General features: G+C 44.5%; 1 protein-coding gene across 3 annotated transcripts in view; it reads left to right on the top strand.

Annotated features, from left to right (window-relative positions):
- robo3 (roundabout, axon guidance receptor, homolog 3 (Drosophila)) overlaps positions 1-16,191 on the top strand; it is a 78,411-nt gene extending 62,220 nt beyond the window's left edge. The window contains exons 10-27 of one of the 3 annotated variants that reach the window (XM_068721177.1): positions 1,714-1,795; positions 2,315-2,483; positions 4,757-4,923; positions 5,033-5,154; positions 5,252-5,468; positions 6,061-6,185; positions 6,690-6,876; positions 7,492-7,737; positions 8,024-8,063; positions 8,220-8,359; positions 8,494-8,778; positions 9,238-9,388; positions 9,840-10,058; positions 10,413-10,609; positions 10,799-10,906; positions 11,728-11,898; positions 12,525-12,667; positions 15,438-16,191. In XM_068721177.1, the coding sequence (XP_068577278.1) occupies positions 1,714-1,795; positions 2,315-2,483; positions 4,757-4,923; positions 5,033-5,154; positions 5,252-5,468; positions 6,061-6,185; positions 6,690-6,876; positions 7,492-7,737; positions 8,024-8,063; positions 8,220-8,359; positions 8,494-8,778; positions 9,238-9,388; positions 9,840-10,058; positions 10,413-10,609; positions 10,799-10,906; positions 11,728-11,898; positions 12,525-12,667; positions 15,438-15,449 (2,781 nt within the window). In that variant the 3' untranslated portion in view covers positions 15,450-16,191. Of the gene's footprint in view, positions 1-1,713; positions 1,796-2,314; positions 2,484-4,756; positions 4,924-5,032; positions 5,155-5,251; positions 5,469-6,060; positions 6,186-6,689; positions 6,877-7,491; positions 7,738-8,023; positions 8,064-8,219; positions 8,360-8,493; positions 8,779-9,237; positions 9,389-9,839; positions 10,059-10,409; positions 10,630-10,798; positions 10,907-11,727; positions 11,899-12,524; positions 12,668-15,437 lie in introns of those variants that run through there. The other 2 variants (XM_068721175.1, XM_068721178.1) reach the window with 2 other exon arrangements.
- Positions 16,192-21,655: the final 5,464 nt, after the last annotated feature.

Below are 21,655 nucleotides of genomic sequence, written 5' to 3'. Positions count from 1 at the left end.
ACGTATTTGATGGCATTTCTTTGCATCGGTACTCATTCGAATGAATTAGGGGGTTACTTTTTCCAAACAGTGATGTTGTCTATGTGAACTCACTCTTCAAAAACATTGCATTATAGCGTCAATAGTTGTCTTTTTTATATCTACCCTGTGGCTTCTTTGACATCCTTATATTCATCAGGCGTCGAGAGATTTCCTTCTGCCGCATGTCTACAGTTTGTTTAATCCACGACCGTGTTGCTTAGACTAATTGGACTGTGTAACAGCAGCTGCTAAATCGGGTCCAGGTTAAAAAATAGCGAAGTTACCCTTTAAAAGAAAGATGAAGTGAAATGAAAACAAGGGAAATAGAAAAAGAAAGACCTGGAGCAGTGAAGCTAAAGCAACGCTGCTCCTGCTACCTCGGTGTCACATTCCCCAGTGTACAGACCCCCAACATCTCCCTCTGTTGTAAGCAATTTCACAGCCTGTCTAGCTTCTGGCTGGCCTCCCCAAAAATTTGATAGCCAGCAGCAGTCACTTGTGCACACACACACACACACACACACACACACACACACACACCTCTTAATTACATCTGCTCATAGCATGTCCAGAATGCTAAGTAGCTGTTGAATATAAAGACCGGCTCCTCAGACATTTCTCGGCCACTAGCTGCTCATTAAAATTCTGTCCTTTGATCCCTCCTTCAACTCTCCTCCTCTGCCGTGTAGGAATAACACGAGGAACATAAAAGCCACCAGCTTGACTTTAAATTCAAATAGGTCCACTGACAATATTTAATTTATGAAAAATAACATAAAGTCACTATCGATGACAGAATGGCCAGAGTAAAAGCAGCCAATGAAAGCAGATGCATATGTTAATACGCGTTGCCAGATGATAATTAAATATTCTTATCCAATTAACAATCATTGATGCCCAAGAAAATGCATTCTTACTTTTAAATTTAGATAAACATAACCAATATATTGCCTGGATGCTGCATTTCACTTTAAAAAAACATAGTAGAATATTTATTAATAATATATTATTTTCATTATTACCAATTTACTGACGTATCAGAAAAAGACAAATTATTCACAGCCATGACGTTACTTCACATCCATGCAAATAAAAACCTTTTACATTGTCATAAAGCACAGTGTGTGTGTGTGTGTGTGTGTGTGTGTGTGTGTGTGTGTGTGTGTGTGTGTGTGTGTGCGTGCGTGCATGCGTGTCCTCATGTCTGTCCATGCATCAGTACTTCTGTCCCTACTGTCAGCAATAGAGAGGCAAAGCCCCTCCTCTTCCACTGTCAAGAGACAAATCATTCTTTGACACTGTTTGAATTGTGGCGTAAATGATAATTTTTCATGTCAAGAAACTATGTAATAATTTATTAGACAGACATACACACATTTTATACGGTGGTTTACCGGGGGGGGGACCTCATCATGGTGCTAGAATCATACAAAAAAAGTCAGAAAGACAGACCGTAATGCTGTTGACAGTGCTGCAGGTCTGACTGTAACGTGGAAGCATCAAGAGTCACCTGCTTGGCTCCGTGTGGACCGCGGCTCTCTGCTCTGCTTTCCCTCTGCTCAGAACTCTGAGGGCAAACATCGTGGTTTGAGAGATATGACATTTAGTCTTGATCGCTGGTAACGGGTTCATTAACGTAGCAGCCAAGGTTCACTCTCACTACACTGATCACACACATTTTGCTGTTGCCAGGAAACGGACTCCGGGGTCTACACCTGCCTGGCTTCCAGCTCCAGTGGAGAGACGAGTTGGAGTGGAGTGCTCACAGTCAAAGGTAAAGTCTCTGCGTGATTGAAATGCATGCAAATGACTAGCAGCTATAAATGTAAAATTATTTGTATATCATTTATTTCATTAAACCTTTTGCACAGCTGAAAACCGAACCTGAATTTGATTGTCACTCTTCTATTTCTGCAGTATTATTAATTTGAACACACATTGAACACTGTACTTGTATAGCAGCTTTCATACAAGAAATGTAGCACAAAGTGCTTTAGAATAAAGAGAACGAGACGGAATGAACATGAAAACAGGGAATTAAATGGAGTAACAAGCTGCTCTGATGACACAGAAGGTTGTTATTGGACTATCAGCGCCGTGATGGTTAGTTAAGATCCAATAGTTGTCATGAGAAGCAAAAATTGTGAAGTCTGTTAGAAGTGAGGAAGTCGGCCCGCAGCGACGCTGATGCAAACGTTCAGTCATTAGATTACACAGAGGACATTATGAGACTCTCGTGTTGACGTCTCGTCTCCTTCCTGCCTCCATCTTTATTTCCTGCCTCACCCTCCAGAGAGCGCAGACCCGTCCGTCGCCCAGGCCGCAGAGCCCTTCCAGCTCCCGGGTCCGCCTCACAAACCCATAGTCACGGACGTGTCGAAGAACAGCGTCTCTCTGACCTGGCAACCCAACGCCCACGAGGGGGGAGCGGCCGTCACCGCCTACATCATTGAAGCCTTCAGGTGAGTTCCCCAAAATCTAAGACACGCACTTTCCCTCGTTGTTGTGTATTTCCGCGGTCTGAGATACACGTCTGCTATTTCAGAGAATGCGTTTGTCTCTAATCATACCTGTTCTGTATTTAACGGTCCAGGCCGTGTTCTTCTTGTGTTGAATATCTTTAAATGTAAAAGCATCTTTCTTGTCAGAACAGAAGACCTTTTTCATTACGGGACACTATAACATCTTCACTGATTTCCAGACTAATGCAATTCTTTCATGCTTTGCAGTTCTTTAAAGAGAGCCGTGCTGCTACATTTATTAATTAGTATTAGACCTTGAAAAGACGAAAAACTCAACAGAACAATTTAATGGATTAAATGTACCAACAGGAGTGCATTTTATTCCAAACATTTCAAAACGTGTCAGAAATGTAACTAGCGTGCGAGAGGACTCATTTGCACACTCATGAATGCACCACAGCAGAAAGTGCCACTTGAGTGGAAGTCCACCTTGGATTAATTAGTGGGGAAAGTAGATTTAGCTGAGCAGGATAGGAGGAGGCCTCCAGATGAAGATAGGACGGCGTTATGGGGAAACATGTCACTCCGACTCGATATAGAGGAGAACACCGGCAGAGCTTAATCAGATCCAGACGTCCACCGTGGCCCGTGGCAGCTGCAGAGCGTTTCCAAGTAACGCACGCTGATTCTTTATAAAGCAGCTGGAGGGGACCGCTGGGATGTCTGCAATAACATTTCTTTGCCTGAGGTGCTGAGGTGTGTTTGTGGGAGCACAGAGAAGAGCAAAGGGTTGACACACGTGTGTGTGTGTTTGTGTGTGTGTGTGTGTGTGTGTGTGTGTATAAAGTGTACGTGTGCTCGCTGTGGCAGTGTGCAGATGGAGGGGGCTGTCTGTAAGGAAAAAGAACAGATTGACGGAGCGGAGAGGGAAATGCACGGTGTAATAGTGTTTATTTAATGTAAGATGGCAGACGTTCCATTCTCCTGGTGACACTGCATTCATTTTCTCTTGTCTGGGGCCACAGCCTTGTGTGTGAACTCCCAACTCCTCCACAAAGTTACCTTGAATCCAGCTCCAGCATAGGGCAGCCTACACACCCACACACACACACAGATGAGTATTCATGAATCGTTTTCCTCTTTGGTCTAATTGTGCAGTTCAGCACAACTGAAGCTCCTTCACCTCAGTACCTTTGGGGGAATTCTAAATGGTTGGAGAGGCCTTTGTGACTGCCGCTCTACCAAGGTGACGGTGGATTCACGGAGGAAGAGGAAGAGACGGGATGATGATGCATCTGGGGGAGTGCCACAAGGCTAAGAAGATGCTCTCCTTTCCCACCGGCAGCTGCGTCGTCTTCTTACAGGCCCCCATTACATTATTTATCAGGACGGCAAATTGCATCACTTGAAGATCTTCTCGCAAGCACAAACTTCTCTGAGTGACTTTGCTCACATCTGCTATTGTTTAGCAGATGAAAAATATGAGAGGGAGCCAAAAATAGATCCCGCTATCGCCTGGAGATCTTCTCAAGCTTTGGTTAAATTGTGCAGCTGCGCATCAAACCGGCATCACTGGTTCAGTGGTGGAATGTAACTAAAGGAGCCTTCCTTTGCTTGAGTATCATACTTAAGTACACATATGATGTACTTGTACCTTACTACAAGAGTAAAATGCTGATACACATTAATGCAGGAGTAATAATAGCCTAATGACCTTTGTTTAATAACATTCTATTGATTAGGACAGGTAAGGAACACTGGCCACTCAAAACTATTTGAATTCATTAAATGTTGTGATGAATATCTTTGTCTTGCTTGGTAAATTTCACACAAATGTAAATATGCCTTGTCATCCCGCTGTTTAAAAGTTTTTTTTTATTAGGTTTTAATGCAGTCTCTAAAACATGTCAATAATAAGACAAGTGTGTCATACTTCATTATAACCAGTGCATCATTTTAGAATGCTATTTTTTCTCTCTTTGTTTCTCACATTCATCTCCCTCATTTTTATTTTAGTCATTTATCTTTCTTGACAAAATATCTGAAGTCTTGGATGTCTGACTTTGTACCATATATTTTCTTAATAAAAATGTTTGCATAGATTCTGTCTGAGGAAACATTTTGATGTTCAGAAGGGTTCAATGTAACAGCAAGCACCAGACCTCATGCAAGGCACAGTGAATGGACTGAGATCAGGTTAAAGATCAAGTTTGCTCATCAAATATCATATTTCATTCGAAACTGAATCATTTCTTTCTGCTTTCTTTTCACAGCCAATCAGCGGGAAGCACGTGGCAGACTGTAGCCGACATGGTCAAGATGGAAACGCACACCATCACCGGCCTCCTCCCCAACACCATCTACCTGTTCATTGTCCGAGCCGTCAACGTCTATGGCCTGAGTGACCCGAGCCCCATCTCTGAGCCCGTCAGAACCCAAGGTCAGTCTGCGCCTCTCTCGTGACTCGCATCGAGGCTCATGTCTCGCCGTCCCGTGTGCTAATGTGTCGGCGGCAACCCTCTGAGGAGAATGTGTGTGTGTCCCCTCAGATGTGAGTCCTACGGGTCAGGGAGTGGACCACAGGCAAGTGCAGAGGGAGCTGGGAGAGGTGGCCGTCCAGCTGCAAGAGCCCGTCACGCTAACGACAGCCTCCATCCGCGTGTCCTGGACTGTGAGTGGCTCTTTGTGGGTCTATGCTTTACGTAGGGCCGGTTGAAGGTTCAGTTCTCCACTTATCTTTTTTCTAATTCCCCCCTCGATTCATCAAGGTTGACCGTCAGTCTCAGTACGTCCAGGGCTACCGTCTCTTCTACCGACCCAGCGGGGGAACCTGGCTCCTCCAGGACATCAACTCCCCCTCCGAACGCATCACCGTGCTCACCAGCCTGCTCAAAGGAACCGAGTACGAGATGAAGATCCGTCCCTATTTCGACGAATTCCAGGGAAAGGACAGCCGAACGTTACTGGTCCGAACCCCGGAGGAGGGTAATAAATGTGATGACTTGTGAAAACGTGTCCTTACCAGGAAGAGATTCAAAGAACAGTGTCTGTTAATAAACTAGGCCGGGCCCTTCTTCCTTGACATCGCAGGGCCTTGGAAATGGCTGTTCATTAGCCTGTCTGGCACCGCATGAATCTCAGTAACGTTATCTCATTTTGGGGTTAATTTTATATCCTCTGCAATTTTGGGTTCATTTATATTGATCCCAGTTTTTATTAAACTCAGCTTCCACACACTGTGATTTTTGCAGCCCGAGGTTTTCAGCAGTTTGATATGAGTTGATCCAAAGTCTAGATTCAAATTTTTTTTTTTTGACGGCAGCACTTATAGACTTTGGATTGACCTGCCTGAGTAGCTTAGTCTGTCAAGAAAACAAAAAAAACATGATTAAATGTTAAAAGAAAAAGATAAAGCGTGATTCTATCTCCTGCTACAGCTCACTTTCATGTTTCTCGACTTGTGTTTTGTATCTCCTCGCTTTTATTGCCTTTTAAATTTAGTTTTGTACTCACTTGTCATTGTGCTCACCATAAGTATGTTGCTGTAAAGACATGAATGATGTCCCCCCCCCCCCAGTCCCCAGTGCTCCACCCAGAGCTGTCACAGTGGTTACAGTGAAGCTAAGCAACAGCTCCAGCATCAGCGTCTCCTGGGAGCCTCCGCCCAGCGAGATGCAGAACGCCGTCATCCAGGAGTACAGGGTAAACACTGCGTCCTTATCTGAAGTCAGCAACGACTGCGACACGCTTCCTTTTAAACAAAATTTGCATTAAACAGAAATTCTGTTTAAATTATGAGATTTCCTTAATTATAGTTGTACCAGTCACAAATGAGGAAGCCGAGGGGTTTTTGGAGGATTCTGGGCGGTCACAAGATGACCCTAATATTTAGTTCATTCAGGTTATATGCAGACATAAAAAATAATTCAAAGGGAAAGAAAAATCCTCAGGCTGTGTTTGTAGGACTTCAAACGTAGAGGCGAGCACTCTGGTTAGTGGTCAAGTTCAATGCCTACTGTACATTTAACACCGGGAATATCTGACTGATCAAAGTGATGAAATATTGCAGAATGTAGTTTGCTGTTTCGTCAGTGAATGCAAACACACTCTCGACTGAGCCCTATCTCGGGCCTCTGGTTTAAAGAAACTAGAGGCCCGAGATGAGCCGCCTGATGAATTCAATGCTGTCTCTGTGAATCCCACCAGGTTTGGTGTGTGGGCAGCAGCGGCGGCGACAACCAGACGCGCTACTTCATCAACAGGACGGTGGACGGGAACACGTTGTCCACAGCGCTGAAGGGCCTGCTGCCCGGCGTGCTGTACCAGGTGGAGGTGGCGGCGGTGACCGGCGCCGGCATCGGCACCCGTAGTCAGCCGGTGTCTGTCCTCATCAGTGAGTCCACAGTGACACAAAGAGATGTAGAAATATGAGCGGGCCAAGATGCAGGTCCACTACAGACACACTTGTTTTCTGTTTCATCTAACAGTAATGGTAAAAATCGATACTTTGGTTGATGACGAGACACATTCCCATCAGGCTCAGCTGTGTTTTGGACTTAGTGCTAATTAGCAAATGTTAGCATGCTAATATGCTAATTTAAGAACAGGGATGGGGTAAATGGTTTACCTGCTCATAATCAGCATGTTAGCGTTGTCATTTTTACCATGTTACCATGCTGATGTTATCATGTAGCACATACATTAGCTTAATTGCTGTTGAATGTTTGCTTTTTTATGTCATTTTAAGTTTCAAGAAACAATTCTCTAAATTGTTAGAGTTGTAAATTTTATTTTTTAGATATATTATATATAAAGGTTGTTTCTATCATCTTTAAATGTATTATAATGGTACTACTACTGTGGATACACTGTTTTAATTGGATGCTCTGTTTGGCTTTAAAGACCATAAAGCCGTACAAAATGAAATACAACAGATCAACAAATAACATCCTCAGTCCTTATGATGTTGTCTTATTTTGCCCTCCACTCTCCCATTTTCTGCCCCCAGAGCTGCCAGCTGAACAGCCCTCCATGCCAGGCGGCGGAGGCAGCGGCACCAGTGACGGCGGCGAGGAGAGCAGCGTGAGTCTGGCCGAGCAGATCACCGACGTGGTCAAGCAGCCGGCGTTCATCGCGGGCATTGGCGGAGCCTGCTGGGTCATCCTCATGGGCTTCAGCGTCTGGATCTACTGCCGGCGCAAGAAGAGGAAGGAGCTGAGCCACTACACCGCCTCCTTCGCCTACACGCCAGCAGGTCAGGAGGAGTGATTCACATGTAGAACAGCACATTGTCAATGACTCCGTTGCTGCCATCTGGCACTTATTAGGGAAGTCGTGGAATCAGTCATTTGGAAGGTGGTATTCAGATTGTAGTCCAAGGCATTTCTGTTTCTGCGTGTATGGTTTATTTATCAAATAACAGAACAATTACATTCAATAAAGGAAATGAGAACAGCTCATCTTTAAGTATTAAGTATCGTCTTAACCGAGTCAGTTTACCTCCTCTCATCACTCTCTCTTTGTCTCTTTGTCTTCTGCAGTTGGTTTCCCTCATGTAGAGGGAACAGTACTCAATGGAAGGTAATTACATGACATCCTGTTGTGTATCTGTACTCTGTTTAAATTCACAGTAATCAATAGAAATGAATGAGTAAATGTTTCTGTCCAGATTTGCTTGCTGTTCTTGTTGTGTTGTGTCCGACCACGTCTTAAATTAACGCCAGAATGTCTCTGTAGGCCCGGCATGCTGGGAGGCAACGTGGGCAACTACCCGTGGCTGGCAGACTCTTGGCCCACCACCAACCTGGTCCACAGCGGCAAAGAGGCAGTCAACTGCTGCACCAGCAATCACGACACGGCTGAGAGATACTACAACGGTAGGAAGCTGCTTCCGCTGAATAGTCTGGTAGAGACGGTATATGAACGTCCGTCTGTTCCGTTAAGTGAAAGCATCAAAGTGTGTGGTGATAAGTAGAAGTGTTGACATGACTTGACCTCCGTCCCCATGTAGACGCAGGCATCTCCAACTACCTGAATCAGACGGAGAAGTACAGCATGGGCGGCTCCACCGAAGGGCCCATCTACAGCACCATCGACGCCACCAACGAAGACCTGCGCGGCTTCGCCTACGCCCAGCACGCCTCCACAGCCCCCTACGCCTCCACCTCCATCATGCCTTTCACCAACCAGATGCAGGCGCCTGCTGCCCACAGCGGCGAGCAGCAGGAGGATGGACACTGGATCGCCCAGCCGGGGCTGTCCGGAGCTCAGTACGCCCAGCCGGACCGCTGCAATGGTACCTTTACCCACTCATTATATCCCCAGTGCTGATGAATATTTATCAAAAATCTCTTGATAAATATTTTTTAAAGGTGCCGTTATTCCAACTTACAATTTACAAGTCTTTTTCATATCGCCCAGCCCTAGTTAGTCAGATACACGAGCAATGCATTCATTTGGAAATAATGAGATTAGTGGACAACAAATATAACAATAGGTAGCAGACCTAGTATCCGATATACTACGTTTTCTATTGATCTGGTTTTGATTCTACCCTCGACATTTGCAGTTGTATAAATAATTGAACTTGCTGCACACGGGAGAAAGACACTTTCTTCAATGGTCAAAAGAAAATAGATCTTTTGCAATAGCGTTTTGCTCCTAAGCCATGTGATATGTGTCATGTGTCAATTATGCTCAAGAAAAAAAAGTGTCTTCCTCCAGAGAATCGTAGCGTTTCTCTGTGTTTCTACAGGTAGTAAGCCCAAGCAGAAGGCGATGGGTAAGGCCGTTAAGACCCCGTCTCTGACCTGGGTGGAGGCGCTGCCCCCTCCTCCCCCCATCGGAGAGCTGGAACAGAGTGAGCCAGATGACCAGCCCCCCGAGCACGAGGACATGGACATAGGGTGAGTCGGACACACACACGCGTGTCTCTATAATTTGTATCACACTGCTACACCATCACTTAGACTTAGCGTCACCTCTAACAGGCACATTGCATATTGAACCCAACGCAGCTCTTTTGCCTCCGGCCTTAACAACTCAATTATCTCGGCTTTGGTCAGTTGCTTTTAGTGATTAAGCTGTTTTCTCGACACAATTTGCTGTGTTCCTCCCTTCCATAGATAGAGAAAACTATCATTCTGTCTCACGCTCCTAGCAGCAATCTCACCCAAGTGGGAGCTTAGTCTCCTGCAGTGTTGCCAATGGCAAAGCCCTCTAGGTTGCCTGGAAGAACAGAATTAATGTAGCCTCGTGGCCAACAATGTTGTTTAAGAGCACACTCGCACAGTTAAGATCCAGCTACGTCTCACACGCTGTATCATCTAGCTGTGACGCTGCTCTTTGTCTGTGTAGCTCGGACGAGGAGTGGTGTCCCCCCCTCCCGGAGAGGACCTATCTGATGGAGGGCTGCGAGGATGGACCCTGTCCCCCGCAGAGGAACAACGCCTCCTCCCCGGCCACCTCCTACAGCCACCAGTCCACCGCCACACTCACGCCGTCGCCTCACGAGGAGAGCCGAGCGCCCCGTGACCTCCCCCGCCTCAACCACGTCGATGGCCAGCAGCTCTCACGGTACGTGAACTGGGAACATTGACTATTTGAATCCACAATAACTTGTGACCTTGAACTCTTCTAATGAACAAACTCAATCCTCTGCTTTTTTTTTCACACATCCAACACAATCATTTAACATTCAGAAAAAAGAACACGATTGTCTGCAACAATGCACATTGACCATTGTTAGCCAAATGGCTAATCCCATAGCCAGATGATGTGAAATTCTCCATTTAAATAACAATGATACAGAACCCTCTGCCAAACAGAGGATGCAGTTAATACACACAGTTTATTCTGTTTTTGTAAACCTCACTCTGAACCATCGGTTTGTTCTCTCCAGTAACACGTTGCCCTTACTTCCCATAGCAGAAGGTTACCCTGCGGTCCACTGCCAGTTCCCCAGGCGCCGAGCCCGCTGCTCACTCAGTCCAACCCAAACCTCTCCGGCCAACAGCATCACGGCTCACTGGAGGTTGGCACGCTGCAGTGCCAGAGTCCTGCCCATCGCTGCCTCCACAGCCAGGGGCCGGCTCCGAATGAAGACGGCGTCAGCGCGACTACACCCGGTAAAGAGACTAACGAGCCGGCACATAACACGCACACACAGAAAGGCACGGTGGCAAATAAGATCGCGAGAGCTGAACATTCACGTACACATTCACCCCAGAACCGTGTTGACTCACTAATCCATATGCATTGAATACATCAAATGCTCTGTTGAGCTCTCTCTGATTGTTCTTCCTGTCTTCACACAGTGCACGGCCGCTCATCCCCAGCAGACACATGCTCTCCTCCCAACCAAAAATCCCGCGTGAAAAAAAAGGTGTCGAAGAGTTCAGCGTACAGAAGAGATGTGCAAGGAGGTGAGTGGGTTCAGACACGGTTGCTTCAGGGATACGGGGAACAATAACGCCTCCGTTGTTGACATTTTCTCACATTTAACACGCGTTATTGAACATATCGGAAAAAGAGTTCCCAAATAAAGGTATTATTTGGCGTGAATCAAATGTTCTCAGTGGCTGAAGATGCAGCTCTGCTGCAAAAGAGAAAATCACGTCTGTGCTTTTCTCTTCCTTTTACTACTTATTGCTCTTTGTCAGTGAGTGAATAAATGCACCCCATGATAACCCATATCCCTCAACACTGTCTGTGAGTGAATACATTACATTACATTACAGTCATTTAGCAGACGCTTTTATCCAAAGCGACTTACAATAAGTGTTTTCAACATAGGTATTCAAGAGAACTACTGGTCACCAGAAGTCATAAGTGCATCTCTTTTTTTTAAACGAGTATCTAAGAGCATGAACTACAATATACCTACAACTCTGGTACAAAGGCGAGCTGTGCGGCTAGTGGTCCTGGTTCTATGCACAGCTTTGACTTGTGATCTTAGCTTACAGACACATTGCACTCACCATAGCTGCAAATGAGAATTATCTAAAGTAGCACTTTACCAATTAAACTGCACAACCGGCTATGAATCACACAATCAGAGCCCTCATTTTAAACAGCAGAGTGTCAGTGTTGATTTAAATGTTCTCCTGTTTTCTGAAGGAAAGTCTCTCTGGTTCACAACAACAACAAACAACAAAAAATCTGTTTTTAAAGCAATGTCAGAAAACAGAAACCTGACACTAATATTAGCGTCAATGTTTTTTTTATCCCTCCGCTCTCTGCTTAGACCTGCCCCCACCTCCGGAGCCGCCCCCAGGGGACGACAGGTTGCGGGGCCCCCAGGGGTGCGTGGAGGCCGGCAACGCAGTGAACGGCGCTCCGTCCTCCCTGGAGAGGAGTGAATACAGCAGCAGCAGCAGCCACCAACGGAAAGGCTCGGGACAGAGAGCCGCCGACAGTAAGGCAGAGTTTCACGGAGTGTAGCATTCCAGTCGTCACTACGTTTTTAAGAGCACAGAGAGAGCATGTTCCTCCTGAAATGTGTCACTCAGACTCAAATCAGAGATAGGATGAAAAAGACAAAACGTGTCCAGTGTTGTAACCACGCTCAGATGTTCAGTGTGTACCACATTTCTGCTGTATCACACCCTGCTACTGCACTGCAGTACCGTCTCCCGCAGTGTTACGCAGTAGAGGAAAAAATTAGAGTGTTCATGACCGGTTGTTAGATCATACCTTGAATGAATGCCGTAGTCACATGTATATCATGCAGCTGTGATCATAAGTTCCTGACCATTAATAAAAAAAACACAAGCTGTGTTAAACAATCCAGAAAACCTGCAGCACGATGCCTCCTCATACATTTTGGCCTTTATTCCTTTACAGCTAATAACCAAACACCATGCCAGGATTAAATATAGACAAGTGGAAGGAATTTTTGCATAAAGAAAATCTTACGTAGAGCAGCTTCAAAGTGCAGATATATATATTAATCATCATTGCCCCACTGAGACGCCGTACTGCATCACAGACTAAAAGCCCTCACTGTTTCCCGGCTCGTGTCTGTCACTATTGCCTCCTCAGATGAGGAGATGGTGCCGTACAGCAGTAAGGCCGGTTACCTCTCCAGGAGTCAGATGTCCAGTAACTGCTCGACCACAGGAAGCTCCTCATCCAGAGGCTCCACGGGCTCCCGAGGGCTCCACTCGGCCCGGAAACACAACGAGGTAGTATCCAGCGACGCTAATGACTTCATAATTTCACAGTTTCTTTTTATGCAAGAGAAAAAAAAAGTTCTCTTTTCACCTCAAACGTTTATTTTTAATAATTGATGCGTTCAGATATTCATGAGCACGGGAACAAAGACTCTTCCTACCATGGAGAGGTTCATGTGGTTTAGTTTTATCTACACGTCATTACTTGCGCTCCATAAAACACACATAATCTCATACGTGCAGGCGCATGAAAAGAGCTTCCACGTTCCCTTGTTGCCCCCACACACACACACACACACACACACAGATCTACCATTATGTCTACTCAGGCTGGGCTTTACTTTGCTCTCTCTGGAGTGCACTTCACTGCGGGTACCCTCCTTTAAATGCAACCCCCTGCAGGCTCTCTAGCGTCTTCATGGCAGAACAAGCTGCGCGGAAAGCTCTGCGGGTATTTGGTGCCGGGGAGGCGAGCTGGAGTTTGACGCGTCCCTGCAAATTACTGGAAGTAGACCGAGGTAGTGGCTGATAGAGAGCATAGAGAGTTGTGTAAATCACTTCCAGCTACTATGGCTCAGCAGAACCCCGGCTCCGTCTGTCCACACGTAGAAGTGTCCTTGAGTGAGACAGCTTTGTCTCCATCAGTGTCTCAGTAAATGAGATTGTAAAGCGCTTTATACGTTGAGGTCGAAAAGCGCTATATAAGTGTGGCCCATTTACCAAATCAGATCTATAAAGCATTTCCTGTTTGCAGAGAAAACGTCTCTGGCTGAAGTGGAGAGAAACTTCTAAGGAGAATCAGGCCATTATTAAATGTTAAGAGTTGCCATTAATTGTGTATACTGTTTGCAATAGTATTTCAATATCCAATTTTCCTTTTTGTTTAAAAAATGTATTCACAGCTTGATTGTCCATCTTTTTATTTATTTATTATAATATAAGTAAAAGTCCTGCTGATCCAAGAAGGGTTTTAAACTGTTCTATTTAGATAAATAAGTAGGACCATGTTCTGAACCCATAAGGAACAACTCATCCTCCAGAAGAAAACAAACCAACTTTGGAGATACGTGCTTTGATGAATGGAATGAAAAACTGCAATCTGAGTTCACTAGATTACAGTTATTAGTTATAGGAATAACTTACCACCACTGCTTTGAGTTTACTTGTAGGCAACATGAGAGTTATATTGTCAGTACAGCAACAATCAAACAGGTTAGAAGTAAACCTTTAGAATCTACTTTGAGAGGAAATGACGTTGGGTTTATGAGAAATGAGCAGCGTGGCAGCTTTAGTGCGGTAGCTGTTAGCTTTAGTGCTGTAACCTGAGGCGTCGTGTGTGCAGAGAGAAGCGATGGCCCCGTCCCGGGTCAGTCCATGCTGACCTCAGCACACATCCGACATGGGAATGTAGTAAAGCAACTTGTAAAAGTGGCACGCACACACATGCTCCTTTCACTTGCTCTGAACACACACACACACACACACACACACACACACACATTGGGCTCCCTTGTATCTCGAGTCTCTCAGGTCACCCCCCGCCTGTGGAGCAGTAAGGAACACCCCCCCCCCCCGGACTGACCTTACTGGCCTTTTCACGCCTCCCTGAGGACATGAAAGCTTTGCAGTAAAGTTTGGGGTGTTTCTACAGGAAACTTGGGTTAGGTTACCTCGGCCCCCTGTGGTGCTGCTGACTGCTATCTCTGCCCTTTGACCCCGACGGACAACCAGGCGCTTGTTGCTGTCCTCGGGTCTGTTACATCAGCTCTGAGGCTGCTGACACGATACGCAAACACGGAGTCATCGATATTAGAAGGACATAGATGAGACCAAACCACAGCCCACACAGAGCTTCTGTTCTACTGCCGTAAAGAGGATCCGCCGTTACACCGGCTTTGTTCTTTATTGAATTTAGATAACATGATGGCGTGATGTGCAAGGTCAGCGTCTAGTGTGTGTGCCTACAGTCACGCTATGCCAGCTGTCCAGTTTACACAGACTCTGTCTCTAGCTCCGCTGGCCCCCCAAATGGTTCCACTGCAGAACAGCGAGGTGAAATTACGGCGCAACGTTTTCTCCTTGATCACCTTTAAGTCTCTGCTGTGAACCAAGATTGTTGTGGGTTGCCCTGCACCACGTTTGCCCTTTGGGGTTCTAGATCAAATATGAACCTCCAGAGAGGGTTCTTGTTGGAACCCTGTCACTATAAATGGGTTATCTGTAGAACCTCTCTTAGTGGTCTCCAGGTGGAACCTTTCAGAGATGGTTCAAGGTATAACCCTTTATGTTGGGTTCTAGGTAGAACTCTCTAAAAGGGTTCCTGGTAGAACCTGCCAGGAACCAAACAAGTTTAAGAACCTTAAATGGAGTTTAGTCCTTTATTTCTAAGTGAATACACTGAATAAAGTACAACACATTTCTTTGTGTGGTTTACAGCATTCAATGAGTGAGTGAGTTGTGTATATTTGATATGAGGGAAACACCACATTACTTTAAAGTGTTTCAGCATCCAAAGCTGAAGCTGAGAGGTTACGAAGTGCTTAGTAGTGGGCACTTGCTCTTAAATGCTGCTTTGGTAAAAATGTAAAAAATGTATCATTATTGGGAAATGATGGAGAGGAAATAAACTACGGCCAAAATGAGTCCTCTATTGCAGCCTGCCTCCTGCTTATACTGTGTGTAATCATTTGAGCAGACATTTGCCTGAAGTTATTGAAATCAAGCCGTGTTCTACGTAGTAGTTAGAATTCATATTGATGTTGAAATACTTTTGTGTTCCCAGGAAATGAGATAAGGACACCGGTGACTGTCGATGCCTCCATCGTCCACCATCGCTCCACTGTGGACACACAGAGTGTTTCAGGATACTGGACTCTGTCATCGCTGTGAAAGAAAGCAACAACGGACTTTATATCATGTTTCTTTGGGTATTACTACGATTATTTAAGGGCAGACGAGTTCCTCTGATTTGTAAATATCTGTGTCTGTACTGTTCTTTTGTGGGCTCTGGATTCAGGGAGAGAGACGTATATTGTATTTATGAGGATAGGAAAAACAAAACAAAAAAAAGTCTGTTATTATAACAAAAAAAATAGCTCATGTCTTCTTGAATGTGCCAACCTTTTTTTTGTCAAAATGCATAGTTATTTTGGAAAAAGCATTAACTGCTGTTGCACTCTCTTGTTGTCACGGCAAAAACAACAGAAAACATGAAGCACAAAGTGTGACGCTGGTCGGAAAAGCCAAAACGAGCGGGATCTCCCACCGGGATCCCCGCACCCATCTAGTCCGCTAAGAATGTCGTACTTTTCTATGTTCCCCTCGGTTCCTCTGCAGCAGAACGGTCCAGTGTGCCAGCAGACAGACGAGCTTTATCAAAGTTTGATTGTAACCCCGCCCCCTTGGTCGTCTGAGGGACCGTGAGATGACGTTTGCATATACTACTTCCAAAACAAACAGAAACCATGTCTGTGGACTGACTTTTTTGTACTCTTGTTGTTTTGTAAATGTACAATAAAATACATTTGCTGATCTAAGCCTGTACTCGTCTCTTTGGAGCAGCTTTCAGGAGGTGCGGTGCAGTACAGGTATTTTTACATTACATCAAGGACAACACCGGAAAGTATGCATCCTTCTTCTGTGGTTACATTTCAAAGTTGAGCTGTAGCCAACGCCAGGCATCAAAACAAACCCACTCTCTCTCTATGAGTAATGATGGAATTCAATCTTTGTTTCCCTGGACTCTGATTCTTTCATGAGCTGCAGTGAAGAGAACGTAAAACAAACAGGAAATTAAATGATCAGAAATACTGTAAATAAGTGCCTCATATTGTCTCATATTAGCTTTAACTAAACTTGAAAAAATGTCACCAATCTTTAAAGTCTTAGGTGAAGTCTTAGGTGCTGATGAGCAAACCTTTAAAGATCATTCACACCTTAATGTGAGTCACGAGGTCTCCAGTGTCTTAAAGGACAGCTGAGAGTTATCAGTCACATGAAGGAGTGAATTTTAACAGACTAAAAATTACAAAACCGCATTGTGAATTACATTTTGAGGTAAACCTAATTTGTTGTGGATAACGTTTGCTTTTGAAGTATCACAATTAAGCTTCATCCAAATCCGCAGACAAAACGTTAACGTTAATGTTTTGAAAGTGCGTCTCTTCCTGTAATCCAGGAAGAGACACTGGGAACACAGTTTAGCTGTAATGGAACATTATTTAGTAGGAGACAGGGTGGATGTGTCTCATGTTCCACCACCATTCTTGGGGTATTATTCGGCCAAATCTATCCATAAAGTTTCAGATCTGAGATTCTTCTATAAGTCATATCAGCAAAATGAAGGCTGAGAACTGTGTAAACTTGTGTGTTAGTGCAAACTTCTACAAGCTCCTGAAGCAAATCCAAAACATTCAACAGCTAAACTTCTTGTAGCCTTCAACCTCCTGACCGTACTTTCCAGTCAGACCTTAATAAATAAATAAAAACTGCCTCATTGCTGAAGCTGTGTTTGCTTCTTAATCTCCCGACGCCCTGGTCGTCCTCCAACTTCACAGTGCATTGCACCTGGGCTAGTGCTGTACGCCCCGAGGAGCATGAAATTGCCAAGCTCTCAACTCTGAGAGCACACCACACACTCCCTCCTGCTGTCCGACTGAGAGGCCATGCCTCTGGTGCTCTCCAGACGCTCGCTGTGTCGTGGCACTGACTCTCAGCCTCAGCTACACTTCTGGATGGAGAGGCCCGGGGTGCATTCCTCCTCTCGGTGCTCTGTGATCAGCTGAAAGGAGCGCGATGAGATGCTGCAGCACCAGCCTTGTTTTGCAGTCCACAGATGGAGACGGAGGAGGTGGCAGTAGAGGAACACTCGGGGGGAAAACAGAACATCAAGAGACATGAGGAATGAGATTGAGATTTAGGCTGTTTAGGGTCTGATATGAGGACTACTAGGACACCTATTATAACAATACTTTTCATTCATTGCAGGATTTCCCATCTACTGGTGAATCTGTATGGGTTGAATTGGTCAAATCTATAGAATGTATTGATGAAATATGAGTGTTCAGAAGCAAGGTAAAGCATACACAGTAATGTACAGTAATGTAGTGGGTCTGATCCTGTGACCCAGAGAGGAAATTACAGTTGGGTTCAATAGAACTTCACAGTAACTTCTAAAGGGACTAATGTTGGTGAATGTGGGGGCAGATAAGCTGCGTTCACTGGTACATCCAGTACACATAAGTAATATGTGTTACTACATAACATAGTACTTGAGGTTGCTTATATTTGACCTGTGTATTTTATACTTACTCCATACATTTCAGATGGAAATATTGTACTTTTCACTTCACACCACTACATTTATTCATCAGCTAAAGTTACTACTTTCTTTTCAATTAAGATTAAAGGCACATGATGAACATGTCAAATGCAATGCATTGTTGAAGATTAATATTTCACTAAAAAAGATTAGAAAAGAAATCCATAATGTGAAGACAGAGTTGTGTAGCAGAACGTTCTTCTTCTTCTTCTTCTTCTTTTATACTCTATTAATATCTCACCACCCCTCAGATTTAGACTAACCTAGCTTCATATAGTATATGAAGTAGATTGAGCAGCTACAACAGTAACACGCCGCGCTGATGCATCAGTATTAACGATTTAATAATACCATATCTAATATGATATCACTCACAGGGCACATTTAGTTTGCTGCACCACTACTTATAGAATACATATGAGCTGACAACACATTGCTGTTCTGTTGAATGCAGAACTTTTTACATTTTTATATCCGTGCTTTTGCTTGTATAAAGAATAGTTCTTCCATCACTGACTCTACTGTCAAATGAGGATTTCTTGTTTAATGTTTTCTTTGAGAAATAATCAATAATTGCTATTTACTGTAATTGATTGTATCCTAAAAGATAGAAATTTAATGTTTTTTGAAATGCAGCAATCTATTTCTAAAAGGACTAAAATGGTCTGCTTGGGTGCTGCTGCTGTAATAATCAAAAACGTCATCCTATGTGCCATCTTTAAGATCTTCAGAGGGATTAGATGTTTTATTTTCTTGTTTTTTAAACTCTTGTAATAGTTTCTGTCTTGGTAGGGAAGTCACATGTGTTCTATGTCCTTCCACAGATCATAATGCATAATAGGTTGTTAGCGTTCATGAGCCTGTGGAATTAAAAAACAAACAAGAGCGAAGGACAGCAGATAAGAACAATGAGAAGATTTACGTGACTGACCTTCTGTAGCGTGAACCCACACCCCTTCACTTCCCTCCACCCCTCCATCCCTCCCTTCTTCTCCCTTTCCCTCGGCCATAAATCACGGTGCTCATTCATTAGGCCGGTGTCAGGGCCAGAACGCCCACCGGGCCTGAAAGAAGAGGGCCGGCGGCCTGAGAGGAGAGAAAAGAGACGGAGACAGAAAAGGCAGGATGAAAAGGAGGGGACGGCGTCATTCACAGCCCTGTACCCTCATTCCAAAATGCAACACACCAATTTCCATGTTAATTTTCCCTGTGACAGCAGAGATGGATGTTTGTGACTTTTTGGCTGATGTGATGCATACATAGACGTTAAAATGAAGCCATTATGTAGGCAGCAGGGTCAGAGGATGTAAGGTAAATCATTTAGAGGCTTGCAGTGCAACAAAACACTCAACACATTTAAGACGTTACAAAATGATCAATATTTCGTATTAATATATATGTTTGAATATGTAATTGTTGAACAGACAGCACACTACAGGCCAGGTCATCATGCTGCATGTTGACTGGCTGCAAGTCACTCCCAGAGAGAGCAAACATTTGAAGAGCTAAGGTTTTGTTTGTTCATCATATAATCATCACCTCAGTATCTGTCGATACAACAGAAGAACCCGTCGGTGTAGAAACCATCTGTGAAGCATCGCATCGCCCACCCACTGCAAGGAAGTAGTACCATCTAATTAAAAACCATGTCGTTTTACGAGATTAAAAAAGAGAAACAAACAAACAAAACATCTAAAAAGTCGTTTTTTTTACACATTATCTCTCTATTTGTTATCTATTATATATCTATTACCTGATTCAGAGCATTGACAACAGGCTCAAATAAAACAAAATGCAAATCAAACAGGCACAGATGGATACATCTGGTGTCCATAGTACGTGGGTGCGTTGACCCAGTGCAGGGTAGTTGGGCCCCAGTGCACACTATTATGATGGGCCCCAGTCAGGCGGCAACCTCTGGTTCTGAGAAGTGAAGGCAAAGCTGAAGTGTCTTAAAGCTGCATTCTCCAACCATTCTCCAACCAGAGGAGTCAGCGGGCGACTCCTCTGGTTGTATAGAAGTCTATGAGAAAATGACTCAAATCAAATCTCAATCTCATTCCTCATGTCTCTTGATGTTCTGTTTCCCCCCCAAGTGTTCCTCTGCTGCCACCTCCTCCGTCTCCATCTGTGGACTGCAAAACAAGGCTGGTGCTGCAGCATCTCATCGTGCTCCTTTCAGCTGATCACCCCGGGCCTCTCCATCCAGAAGTGTAGCTGAGGCTGAGAGTCAGTGTCTCTCTGCTTGTGCCTCAGTAAACTACCAGAGCCGTATACATTTCCCAGTAAACATGCTAATGTTCAAGACACGTTTCTTTGTGTGTGTGTGTGTGTGTGTGTGTGTGTGTGTGTGTGTGTGTGTGTGTGTGTGTGTGTGTGTGTTGGAGCAGTCAACTGGCCCTGTGTGACTGACAGGGCAATATTGAAACAGATCAGCCATACGGGGGCCATTGATTTCCAGTTAATTGAATGATTAGCACTTTAGCATGCAACGCCACAGTTAACCACTGCTGTCGATCAATGCGAGCGTGTCACTGCCGCCTGAACTGCCGCCTGCATGATGGGAGAAATTAGTTTACATGGACACAGCCCTGTTCCTGTAGTCACACTGGAGCAGCGCTGCCTGGATTATGTGCTGCTGTGTCTCTGTAATCTATGTTCCTCTCACGTTATATTCTATTTCTGTCCTTATGCTCTATTTGCATTGACTCCCTGTAGAATCCTATCACTTTTGTGGCCGAAAACGAACCTCATTTCCACACAGATCAATAAAGTTTCATCGTGTTGTGTCAATAGTGGCGCCTATAAAGTAATTGGAATGAAGCTAATGCCTTGTAGTACGACAGAGTATGTAAACGTAATATTGTAAAACTGCCAAATGATTTAAATTCCACATAAGTGTTATACAAAGTGTTTATAGGTTCATGACCACGATGTTATATATTAAAGCTAGAAGCCCAGCTAATTACACTCACACGCCGCTGCCCGTGTGTTTACGTCTGGCCTTAGAATGGTAATTATCCATTCGGTTAAATAACAGACTGCAGGGAAGACATGCAGCAAAGCTACATGTGTGCACGCCCATGTGTGTGTGTGTGTGTGTGTGTGTGTGTGTGTGTGTGTGTGTGTGTGTGTACAGTGTGTCCATGGTTTCAGGCCATGTCTAATATGGGTCATTGGTTTGTTGACTTGCTATATAAAGCTGGTATTTTGACACATGAAAATCTGTGATGCACAAATCCCAAGGGCCGCGAGCATGCATGTATCTCTGTGTGTGTGTGTGTGTGAGAGAGAAAGAGAAAGACAAGCAGACATAAAGTAGTGCTTGATTCATTACTATGTGAGTCTCATGCCGTGTGGTCTGGTCGATCAGTCAGTGTGTGTGCTGCTCAGAGGAGCTGGAGGCTTCATGTAGAAACATATGGCCTCTAGTGAAGGAGACATATGAAGGATAATCTCTTCAGCAGTCCACCACACACACACACACACACACACACACACACACACACACACACACACACACACACACACACACACACACACACACACACACACACACACCTTGCTGCTTTGCATAAAGATTAAATACATTTGACATGATGTGAGAGTTTAACACAGTTCAAAGCTTGATGTCTGATCTGTTTTTGTAATTATTCATGTTTTTAGTCGGCTTTGACTTC

Source organism: Cebidichthys violaceus, unplaced genomic scaffold (genome assembly GCF_023349555.1).
Source record: "Cebidichthys violaceus isolate CVI_PGR_0920_01 unplaced genomic scaffold, fCebVio1.0.p SCAF_27, whole genome shotgun sequence".
Taxonomy (NCBI): Eukaryota; Metazoa; Chordata; class Actinopteri; order Perciformes; family Stichaeidae; genus Cebidichthys; species Cebidichthys violaceus.
This window is presented reverse-complemented; position numbering and strand designations above follow the sequence as displayed.